The sequence below is a fragment of the Stegodyphus dumicola genome, chromosome X2 (genome assembly GCF_044657685.1).
Source record: "Stegodyphus dumicola isolate Sdum_Otavi_A_Nest chromosome X2, ASM4465768v1".
Lineage (NCBI taxonomy): Eukaryota > Metazoa > Arthropoda > Arachnida > Araneae > Eresidae > Stegodyphus > Stegodyphus dumicola.
Window position 1 is genome coordinate 189,176,371 of NC_140781.1, and position 13,061 is coordinate 189,189,431.

Here is a 13,061-nt window from a genome sequence, read left to right on the forward strand (position 1 = left end):
AACAAAGTTGCAGATTTTTTTAGACACCTTAACTGCCGAAGAAAACGTATAAGATTCACTCCCCAGTGCCACCATTTTTGAGACAGGTATGCATAGTTATGTGATGTATTAGGGGAAAATTAAATGCAAGTTTTACTTTCTAAAAACTGTTTATTTTCACAAAATAATGAACAAAGAAAAAAATGAAAGCACAAAATTTAATATTTAGAGCAAAAGTATAATAAAAATTATGTTAGTATAATAAAAAAGATCCCCAAAATGGAGTTTCGATCAATTTAGTTTTAGACCAGTAAAGTGAAATATCAGCTTTCGGTGTTATACCTTGCGAAATCAGTACACCAAAAAAATGTATATTTCTTCTAAACTGGTTGAATGCCACGATTTTGTTCTTGATTTTCCTTTCACAAGATGTTGGTTCATATACTTGTCTACAAAACATTTACTTTCAGTAACAATATGAAGCATGAGCAGTTCATCAAAAAATAATTTTAAAAAGATGACTAGGGTTTGAAACATCCGTCATATCTTTCTTTATTTCTGGCACCTACTAAAAACAGTAATGCTGTTATCAAATACAATATTTGTTGCCAGAACAAAACGTTTGGAAGAATTCTGAGAATCGCACTTCCGCGAAATCGGGCTACCATCTTCACTTAGTAAACAGACTGAAAGCCAAACAAGAATCAGTAATCGCTCAGATTGGCAAAAGTGACATTTGCTTCTTCATGTTGTTTTGTATCGCTCACACTCTTTTCGTTTTAAACTTTATTGTTAGTTTTGGAAGATAATAGAAAGGTGATTGCTATCAAGTTAATCATTTTGATCTCCACTCTGACACTTCAAGTAGCAGATAAACACACTTCTGGTCATCAGTAACAGCCAAATTCTGTACACAATAAGACTAGTTTAAAACGTGTACTGGATATAAATATAAACAAACAGACAAAAAAAAAGACCTATGACAAAAATCTATATGGCTGACATTTACATCCTCACAGCCAGCAGATACTATTCAGCAAAATGAAGATCAAGTAAAGCAAATGAATACATGAGCAATCAAACATGTGCGAGTTGTTTACTGTCCCATAGAACACTCGGTAATATAACTAAAACACATTAATTATACCAACTCTAGAAATTAGGAGGTGCACATTATGAGTTTGTTTTATGTGATTACGGCAAAACCTCTAGAGATATCTGCCTAACAGGAGGGATCCCTTTGTAAAAGATTTTTTTAAAACTGGCTCACACGCCAATTACAAATGGGGAAAACCAAGAAAACTCCCATGTAGCCAGCCGTTCATGGCATTCTAACCTCAGACAGAACTACCAGTGTTCAACGATGCTTTGGCCACTATGGAAAGTACAATTCATTATGAACACATGAAGGTAATAAACAGTTGTGTACTGTTTTAAGTAATCAAATGTTATAAATGCACAGCTGTTACATTTCTTATTATTTTTTAGTCATGTTTATATTACATAGATCATACGTATGATATAATTATGAATTTAACCTAAAAACAAAATGTGTACACTCTTTAGTACTCAAATGCTCATCAATTATTTTTCAACTAATTATTACATATCCATAATAATTTACAAAGAACTGATGACTAAAGTTGCTGCCAATTACATGATCATTATTTGAATTAGAAATAACTTCAAATAAACTTTTTGGCAATGTTCATTTTTGTATTCATACATACATATATATACACATCTAATAAGTCATATATTTACATACAGATAGAGAGATGCGATGGTTTAGAAGTTGTTGATATATATTTATTAGTATTAAAGTAATGAATAAGATTTATATTAATGAATATTAGATCTTCAAATCATTAACTACAAAAATATTTTACTTTTTGACAAAACAAGAAACTTCTATTTCAATACTAACAAATTAATAAATTGGAACTCCAACATATCCAAAAAAGTAATTAACAATACTATAATTAATCAAATACAACGAATTAAAACTATATGCACAGATACAATAGATTTACAACGCGAAATTTTGATCCTTATCAAAATTCTCAAAAATAATCTAATTCCCTTTCAATTTATCAACCATTGCCTTAAAAGAACAGGCGTTAAATACTCACTCTAAATCATTTAACTGATAGGGATATGATAATTTATTCCTAAACCTGAGAAGGCGGTATAAGTTGGATGACTGTCAGTTGAAAGATTTGTATATAGTGTAATTACTCAATTGTATATATTGTAAAAAGCTAATTGTCTTCAGACATATACTGTTACTATACTGTTACTAAAAAAATGCGCCTATTTCCTGCCTTTAGACTGTCTATTAGCTCTTGGACAGCAAAAATGCCTTTTTCCTTTCTTAAATTCTTAATCATTGTGACACAACAATTAGCCAGAAATTAATTAATTTCCATTCACTAGTATTTTCAAAAAAATCTTAAGACGGTCTCTCTCAGATAAGAACTCCACAAAATACATCCCTCAAGAATTCCAAGTCCCACCCACTACCATAAATTACTTCACCCAAGTCTTACCGACTGATATTATTCAAAGCCCCTACTGCCGCTAAGAATTTTCGGACACCCTACACTTCTGAGTCAGACACGAAGAGAACACTTTGCCAACTCCCCCACTAGAAAGAATGTAAGTTACTTAATACCTTTCTGGAATTTATATCTTCATGTACATTCACTGATCTTATTTATATTATTTTTACGTTTTCTTTGATTTGTTTTTACAAAGTTTGCATTATTTATTTTTTTTATAATCTTCTATGTTTATTTCAACTTTACTTTGAATTTGATTTCATAATGACAATTTCCAATGTTTAATTTCTACAAATAATATAGTACTCAAATACATAAAGATGATAGTGTCGGGGATGGTTACTCGAGTTTTACAGGATTTCTCTACAGTAATTGATTTTTACTCAAAATTGAATTGACTAAAATGCTTCATGAGAATAAGTTCTTTGAGTAGCAACTATTCGCGGAAATTTTTGGCCTGACTAGAATTGCCAGTTTGGCTTTAACTTATAACTCGAGTAAAGACGAAACACTTTCATATTTACGTATTTTTATCAATTATTGTTCATTGAACGGGAGTTGGTTTGTTCCCCTTGAAAAGTCAACTAATTTCCGATCAATGACAATAATTACATGTTTTAATTTTTCCTTTTACAATTGATATATTGTTCTTCGTGATGATTTAACTCCAGTCCCCGTTCAAACATTATTAACATTTTGCTTTCAAATTACTTCAAAACATCTTTCAAAATATAACTTACCAGTATGGATGCACACTTTTAAAATAATTCTACTTTAATTAAACTTAGGAGATAATATAATCAATTAATCAATACTGTTTAGGAAATAAATTATTATTAACTAACTTTGCAGCAATTGCGCAAGTAATAATAACTTGTATTCGCACTAAATGGATTTAAGTTCATACAACATTTGATATGCTAAATAGCAGCTATTAGCGCTATTTATCTCTTACCTAATGTACCCACTTTATATATTATCTCCATCCTTTTTAAGTTTTAAAGTTCTTATACAAAAACTTTACTGTATTGAAGGTTAGCTGCCTCCTTACTTTTATATCTTGCTAGTTTAACTCATATTGAAATCACTAAATGTCATTCCACTAGATGACAAACTTGAAAATTTAACGCCATGCCTGCTACAGGTAAACCCAAAAAACAATTTCTATGAAAAACATTTAACTGTATTTACATGATTACATGCGGTACTTGACATATTAAATATATAGGACAGACTAAAAACAATCTTAACTTTCGAATCAATAACCATAGAGCTCAAATCAAAAAATTCAACGCACAAAAAAATAGCATTAAAATAAGTACACCATCACAACTTAATACAGCAGAATTAGAACACTTTAAACACCATGACTTCAACTCTATTCAACTTCAGATACTAGATATAATACCCAATCACAAAACACGAATTTTTCAGGAATCTCTCTATATACTAAAACAACGTTCACTTTATCCATATGGACTTAACACTTATATACATAGTCATAGAGATACTTCTAAGAAGTCTATTTTCAGCCAATTTAAACTCTACAGCATCAAAACGCAGAGAGGAAAAAGAGGAAGCAAAATAAAAAATAATGCGAGATTTTTATCCACTTTGAATACACTTGCATTGAAAAAACAATTGAAATGTTTTTTTGACTCAGACTGCTTTCCCAAGAAACATCTCAACTGGTTACACTCCTGTACTAATAAATTCCTTATCAAACTAAAAAAAATTCATTCAAGAAAGCTACGACAACATACAAATCATTAAAGACATGATTCTTGATTTTAGTCTTTTCAGACTCTCTAATAGTCTCACTCAACGCAAAATTTATTTTAAAGTCAATTTTCTGCATCCGCAGTTTGACAATATTCATTTCTCAAGAATCATCAGAGATTGTAAAGATTACTTCCCCACAGTTGACACGATACTAATGATTGCATTTAAATATCAAAGGACCTTAAGCAACTTGCTTACTAACCACCATGAAATAGATGAAACTGCAGAATGACATTGTAAGACACCAATTTACAGCAATTACGTAGATTCTCATCACCAGCACATAATTACTGGCAACCTGAATATCATACAAAACCATCAACTAAAAACACTAATGAGTTATGGTACAAAATTTAGACCAGTCAGAAACATGACTACAAATTACTGTTACAAGACTTTCGAAAACAACATCAACGAATTTATAGTTAAAGCAAGCTATCAACTGAATTTACCCATAGATACCTTCTTCAAATGGAAAGCTAAAATTCTTCAACACATATCCACAGAAATCAGTCACCTCAAATTTAAAAGTACGCTGAATTGGTCGCAACTTACATCAGATATTAGTAAATTAAAACAGCTTTTTACTATTACAAAAATAGATAAAGCAACTAATAACTTTAGCATTATATGAAAACAATTCTACACTGAGATTATTCATAAAGAACTTCTCAACGCAACTACTTATCAATTAGCCAACCTTACAGAAACATCTATAATAAACAGGATTAAAACTTTTCATAAGAAACTCAATATTACTTTCAATGCAAACTACAACAGATTTACTAATCTTTATGCGATTCCCAAATTCCATAAAACACCATTAAAATTTAGATTTATAGCCAATGGAACTAATAATTACAAGAAAAATATAGACTATTATTTTTCAATTCAACTTAATAAAATCTGTAAATTTATTTTCAATGATTGTAACACTAATCATAACTATTGCTGGATCATTCATAATAACACTCCTGTCATTAATACCATTCATACCATTAACATCCAAAACATTAACTGCTATGATTTTGAAAACTTATATACCTCACTTCCTCTAGAAGAAATCTATACCAGTCTACTTGATCTACCAAAACTTTTCCCTAATATACTCAATATCATGACTCTTGACAAATGGAAAACCTACCTAAAATGCACACTTTTTCATAACTACATCAAGTTTCAAAATCAACTTTTTAAACAAGTCAGAGGATTGCCAATGGGCTTACATTCCAGCACCTCAATCTGTAATACCTTTTTATTTATCAAAGAATTTAACTTCCAAAAAAATCTACAACCACAAGAGTTAAATTACTACAAACACACCTACAGATATATTGATGACCTTATTACAATTAATAATTTTGGTAAAATTGAAAACTCCGACATTTATCCGAATTGTCTTAAACTTAATAAAACTAATAATTCACAAAATAGCATAGACTTTCTAGATCTTCAAATCATTAACTACAAAAAAATTTTACTTTTTGACAAAACAAGAAACTTCAATTTCAATACTAACAAATTAATAAATTGGAACTCCAACATATCCAAAAAAGTAATTAACAATACTATAATTAATCAAATACAACGAATTAAAACTATATGCACAGATACAATAGATTTACAACACGAAATTTTGATCCTTATCAAAATTCTCAAAAATAATCTAATTCCCTTTCAATTTATCAACCATTGCCTTAAAAGAACAGGCGTTAAATACTCACTCTAAATCATTTAACTGATAGGGATATGATAATTTATTCCTAAACCTGAGAAGGCGGTATAAGTTGGATGACTGTCAGTTGAAAGATTTGTATATAGTGTAATTACTCAATTGTATATATTGTAAAAAGCTAATTGTCTTCAGACATATACTGTTACTATACTGTTACTAAAAAAATGGGCCTATTTCCTGCCTTTAGACTGTCTATTAGCTCTTGGACAGCGAAAATGCCTTTCTCCTTTCTTAAATTCTTAATCATTGTGACACGACAATTAGCCAGAAATTAATTAATTTCCATTCACTAGTATTTTCAAAAAAATCTTAACAGACGGTCTCTCTCAGATAAGAACTCCACAAAATACATCCCTCAAGAATTCCAAGTCCCACCCACTACCATAAATTACTTCACCCAAGTCTTACCGACTGATATTATTCAAAGCCCCTACTGCCGCTAAGAATTTTCGGACACCCTACGCTTCTGAGTCAGACACGAAGAGAACACTTTGCCAACTCCCCCACTAGAAAGAATGTAAGTTACTTAATACCTTTCTGGCCTTTTTATCTTCATGTACATTCACTGATCTTATTTATATTATTTTTATGTTTTCTTTGATTTGTTTTTACAAAGTTTGCATTATTTATTTTTTTTATAATCTTCTATGTTTATTTCAACTTTACTTTGAATTTGATTTCATAATGACAATTTCCAATGTTTAATTTCTACAAATAATATAGTACTCAAATACATAAAGATGATAGTGTCGGGGATGGTTACTCGAGTTTTACAGGATTCCTCTACAGTAATTGATTTTTACTCAAAATTGAATTGACTAAAATGCTTCATGAGAATAAGTTCTTTGAGTAGCAACTATTCGCGGAAATTTTTGGCCTGACTAGAATTGCCGGTTTGGCTTTAACTTATAACTCGAGTAAAGACGAAACACTTTCATATTTACGTATTTTTATCAATTATTGTTCATTGAACGGGAGTTGGTTTGTTCCCCTTGAAAAGTCAACTAATTTCCGATCAATGACAATAATTACATGTTTTACTTTTTCCTTTTACAATTGATATATTGTTCTTCGTGATGATTTAACTCCAGTCCCTGTTCAAACATTATTAACATTTTGCTTTCAAATTACTTCAAAACATCTTTCAAAATATAACTTACCAGTATGGATGCACACTTTTAAAATAATTCTACTTTAATTAAACTTAGGAGATAATATAATCAATTAATCAATACTGTTTAGGAAATAAATTATTATATATATATATATATATATATATATATATATATACAAATGTTTTTCATCATGCATAATAATAAATGCATAAATTTCCAATGTTTCAATATTCAATATGTAGCATTTATAATAAAAGTATAGTTTCTAACGTATTTATAATCCAAAAAGTATTTCATTAATAACATGAAAATAATAGACACATTTAATGAGTATTCTCATTATTACATAAGCTATGCTTTTCTTTTTTATGAATCTTTTATGCTGTTTAAAATGTGTCACTGATTATGCAATTAACAATTTAAAAGATAAGTAATTAGGAGGAAAGCCACCCATATACAAACGGATTTTTAAAAAAATTATTAATCTTAAATTTAAGAAATAAAATTCTATTATATAACAATGATAATACATGATCAGCATGAAATACGACAAATTTGGCAAACTTTTGTCGACGAACAATTTGTAAACAAATTCGAACTGCAAGAACGTCGTAAAATATAGTCACCTCTGAAATTTCCACTATTATATATTTAATGAATATATAAACATTTTAAAAATGACTCAAGCAGTTATATTGCAACAAAACAGCAATAATTAAATCAGCCTCTATTTCCACCATCCATGACTTCACAGTGAGAGCCATCGCCATATTGAAAGTTACCCGTGATCCTTCAGAAGCAGAACTTTCGTCTGATTGGTTGAACATACGAGGAACACGTCTCCAGACGGATCATTTTCGGGAAAGTAAATGTTGCTCATAGCCGGGACATGTTGCGCCTAGCTAGACGAAACATTTCTCGAAAGCCTTCCGCTTAAAGCAGTGTTACTAGAATCTCATTTCTTGGATATGTCCCGCATAGCCACGCGCTTCCCTAGAAGTGATAGCCTCTTAAAAGTAAGCGAAAGACACAAAATTTAAAAAAAAAGTTTTTTACTCAAACAGAAACACCAGCTAATACCGCACAGTCATTACTTTCATCATTTCAGAAACATCCTCCTCTTCTCTGAAATAGTATACTATCCTCCTTCGCATACTCTGTCAAGGTCATTGTGGTGTTGCATTCCAAAGCATTGCGAATAATTTTACGGGTAGCAGCGCAAAGCAAATGATAGTATTTCAGAAGGGTGTATATATATATACACTCGGGGCAGTTAAGGGATTAAAGAAAAGTTAGTTTCAAAACTGATTTCTTTATACAGCTGCAGTTTGTTATAAGAACTTATTTGCTGAACAGATGATTTTTTGGCTTGCAGCTAGAAATAGAATTTTTATACCTCGCAAATTGCAAACAAAAGGCTTAATGAGAGGGATTTTATACCAAAAAGCCAACAGTTTATGCTTCACTGATTTTACAACAAGAGAAGATCTACTTAAATTGATGCAAAGAACATCTGAGCTGGAGTCTACACAGGCCAAAGTTCCTTTCTTTGAACAGTCAAGGTTTAGTTTAAGATCTAATTCTAAATCCTTTTACATTTTGAGGTAGCCCAAAACATAGAACACTCCAATATTGAGACATCTGATCATTACAGAGGTGCAAATATAACGGCATTTAAAGGAATAATGATACAAGAGATACTACTTACATATTCACTGGATGATTTGCATCTGCCCAGAGATAGTAACATGGTCTTACAACCTGCGTATTATTTTTTTAAATGTACGCGTGAATTTTAACATTTTCTTACAAATTATCTCTCATCCAAATCCACCTGGTTGTGGATTTCTTGACAATAAAGACATTGAGCAAATGAACTGACCAGCAAAATCTGATCTGAGTCCCATACAGAATTTGTGACATTTTTGGAAGACTGAAGCATGGCAAAATTTTCCTTCTAGATATCTCAATGCCTTGAAGACCATGCTGGTAAAGCTTATTCTCCTCAACTCTAATTAATCATATACTGAAAGCAATGAATGAAAGCAATATAAAGGGAGTCATATTTCCTCTTAATGGGAAAGTCTGCATTTGTTTATTAACATTTTTTTTTGAAATTTTTAATAATTATTTCATTTTTATTGTTTACATAACAGAGTTTTGTCTTGTACTCATTCATATCTGATTTTTCTGTTTTCATGTTATGATACAGCATTTCATTCTAAATAAATTTATTCAATTTTATTTAAGCTTTTGAGTTTCTGCGCACATAATTTTGGAGATCAGACACATTAAAAAATCCCAACTGAGCAAATTATTTATTTCCTGGCATAATTAAACATATATTAATACATATTTCTCATAATCAGAACGCATTTTGACCCTTTTATTACTACTAAATTTCAGATATTTTCTTTCAGTAAAAAATATAAAAATAAGAATACAAATTAATATGAAAAAAAAACAAAACAAAAAAATCATAATCAATGTGAAAATTTAAAAGATAGTCATGGTTAGACTAGCAGTAAAAGCATTTATTACCCCCTGAATGCGAATTATTACGCAAAAGTCTTCATGTAATGCATAATACTTCACACTATTAATAAACTAACCTGTAGCTTTAAAATAGTTAATTTTAAATACTAAACATGCTAAAATATTATATAGCACAAATCATCTCGTACACAAAATACATTAGCACAAATCATCTCGTACACAAAATACATAAGTTATTTAAATTAAAAATCTTTTTTCTTTTGGTTCAATGATTAACAAAATGTACACAGTTGAAAAATATATTTGGATCGAATTACTAAAAATACAATTTAAAAGAAATTTAGCTTACTTACAAGCATATGTTTTGGAAAGTTAAAAAAAAAAAAAAAAGAAAAAAAAAAAAAAAAGAAATGTTGAACAGATTTTAATTTATAAGCAACAAGAGAGGAGTCTTACCAAATTTACTAATGGACCACCAGAATTCCCAACATTAATAGCAGCATCAGTTTGTATATAATCAGACTTTTTATGTAAACCCAGTTCTTTGCCTTGCCTATTTACAGAACTAACAACTCCAGCAGTGATTGTGTGGCTCAGAGTTAAAGGATTTCCCATTGCAATAACAAATTCTCCTGGTCGCAACTTGGATGACTGGCCAAGTGGAAGGACAGGCAAATTTTTCTACAAAATTTAAATAAGTTATACGGATTATATTCAAATTTAGCACAAAGTCTGTAAAAATTTATTAATAATTTAATTTTCATACTATGCTACACAAAAGTCTATGATGGATAAGATGCAAACAAAGAAAAACACTCATTGAATTATAAAAAAGCTTTACCTGCCTCTGGGATTCATGCAAGACAGAGAATCAGAACACAATAGAACACTATCATAAATTATTAATATTTATATACTAGAAAGCATAAAAAGTCCCCCATAACTAATCTACTTCTATTATAAACAATGCAACTCCTGAATTCCTGGGCGTAAGGTCCAACCCTGATCGAAAAATAAACATTTCAAAACTATTCTTTTTTGTGAGAGAAGAGTTTATAAAATATTTATGAGAAGTCCACAGTATTTATGAACAGCCTATTACACTGTTTCACAATTGTTAAGGAACAGTTACATTTTTTGAAATAATTAATAATAGGTATTGACTGAAGTAATTTTGTAGAGAGACACATTTTGTAGAGAGAGTGTGCAATTATTGTTATGCAAAATGGTACAGCTACTGCCATGTCAAAGAATAAAAAAAATAAATAAATAAATAAATAAATAAAATAAATAAAAAAAAAGAGCGCTCTTTGGTTGATTTCCAAACAGCCATGAAAAATGGGTCTTCTTGCCACAATGGAACAGATATGTGTACCTAAGTAAAATGTGTGATTACCTCGGACACTAATGCACATTTTGCATTTGTTATTCATGTTTTCCACTAAACTACTGAGAAGTCCTTGGGGGATACTGTCTCATTCCTTTCTCAGGGCAGTTTTCAGCACTTGCACGTTTCGGCGACGGAGTGTTCTCTGCAAAACATATCTGCCAAGGTCATCTCAGACATGCTCTACAGAATTTAGGTCCAGGGAGTAAGCAGGCTATTGCATACGGACAATATCTTCACTCTCTAATGTGTCCAATACCTCAGCGCTCCTGTGTGGTCTCGCACTGTCATCCATAAACAGAAAGTGTGGATCTAATGCACCCCTAAACAGATGAACATGATCTAGAATAATTTATGTGCAATACCGCTGTGATTTTACCCTAGCTCCTTCAATGCTGTGAAGCCGTGTTCCGCCATTGAGCATGATGCCTGACCACACCAGCATGCATGGGCCATACCGATCATGTTCATGGACATACTGTTGTGCATAACGTGTTCCCCTCTCTTTCCACACTAACGGTAGCCAGAATGACTCGTCACAGTGAAACGGGATTTGTCAGAGAACATCACTCTGGACCATTATTGGTGACCCTCAGCCAATATATTCCTTACACCAATGTAATCTTTCTCAATGATGGCGTGGTTGAAGAGTGATACATCGTACAGGCTTCTGTATACATACAGATCAACTGCATTTAATCACCGTGAGACGGTTCTGGCAGAAACACGTGTACCCATTGTGGCTGGAAGGTCTGCAGCTATCTGACATAAAGTGACATTTGCTTCTTTTCACTACTAGGGATACATGAAGATTCTCTTGAGGTGTGGTGTTCCTACCATGAACACCAGCATGCTTTTGCATAGTATTTCCACCCTCAGTGGCTTTCTTTAATTGTGAGATGACACTTTTTGACACTCCTGTTGCTGTGACACTTTGACCTGCTTCTGGCTGCCCAACTGCTCCTCCATGATCGTAATCACTGAGATGATGTTTTGCACTTAATTATTGCAACATTACACTAAATTTCTCAGAAATAAGTTCAGTAATGTACAGCACTCTTTTGGCCAAACACAGCATAAATTTTCAAATGAATGAAGAGCTTGTATGCACTACCTTTTATACAAATAACAAGTGCTGCTTTACTATGGCCTTTGCAGTTGATTTTACTGTTATTGGTCAGCTTTCTAGAATGCTACTTTGCATAAAACGGTTGTTCCTTCCCAGTTGCCAAGGAGTGCATAAATTATAAAGATTTCCATAACATTTTAGCAGGACTGCAGGGAAAAAATTCTATGTCTGGTGACAAAAATAAATCAGTCTATTTAGCAGAAGCTAATTACAAAATAAAACTATTGTCATTCTGATATTTTAGTGAACTATCCAACAGCAAGTTTTACTAAATAATATACTCATAAATAGAGTCAAATACATTTTAACCGTATCAGACAATTCTTTTTCCCCATTTTGTCATGCTTTTGTACTTGAAAGCTACTGACAATTTAGTTTGTTGCTTAATCTATGTGGACTTGAGATGGGTATATTTTTCTTCTGTAAAAAAAACTGGCACGATACATGAAGCAGCTAAACTCCATGGGGAACTGAAAAAATTGAACCAATTAGAAAGGACCATTGTGCTAGGAATTTTTGACATCATTTTTGTTCACCAAATGGAATTTTGTTTGCAAAACTGGTATGCGAGAAAGTGCTCATTAATGTTATGGTAATTCTTCATAATTCTTGGATAGAAGTACAGTCAAAAGTCGTTAATCCGAACTCGTCAGGACTTCGACGATTCCGGATTATCGATTTTTCCGGATTATAGATCATCAGTTTAAATCTCGTAAGATGGCATGCAGAAATTCTAAAATTAAAAATATGAAACCGTAATTTATGAAATAAAGAACAATTATTATCTAAAGGGTATCAAAATTTACAAAAAAAAAGCTTAATATTTATTTGTTTACTTTATTAAACATTTCTTTCAATGTAAGTTGTTTAAGTTGCT

At 31.2% G+C, this 13,061-nt stretch overlaps 1 protein-coding gene across 3 annotated transcripts in view; it reads right to left on the bottom strand.

Moving 5' to 3' along the window:
* HtrA2 (HTRA2-related serine protease) overlaps positions 1 to 13,061 on the bottom strand; it is a 71,051-nt gene that overhangs the window by 39,411 nt on the left and 18,579 nt on the right. For all 3 annotated transcript variants that reach the window (XR_004757749.2, XR_004757748.2, XM_035356395.2), the window contains exon 3: positions 10,125 to 10,349. Coding sequence is in view for 1 of the 3 variants with exons in the window: in XM_035356395.2 (XP_035212286.2) it covers positions 10,125 to 10,349 (225 nt within the window). In the remaining 2 variants the exon portion in view is untranslated. The remainder of the gene's footprint in view (positions 1 to 10,124; positions 10,350 to 13,061) is intronic.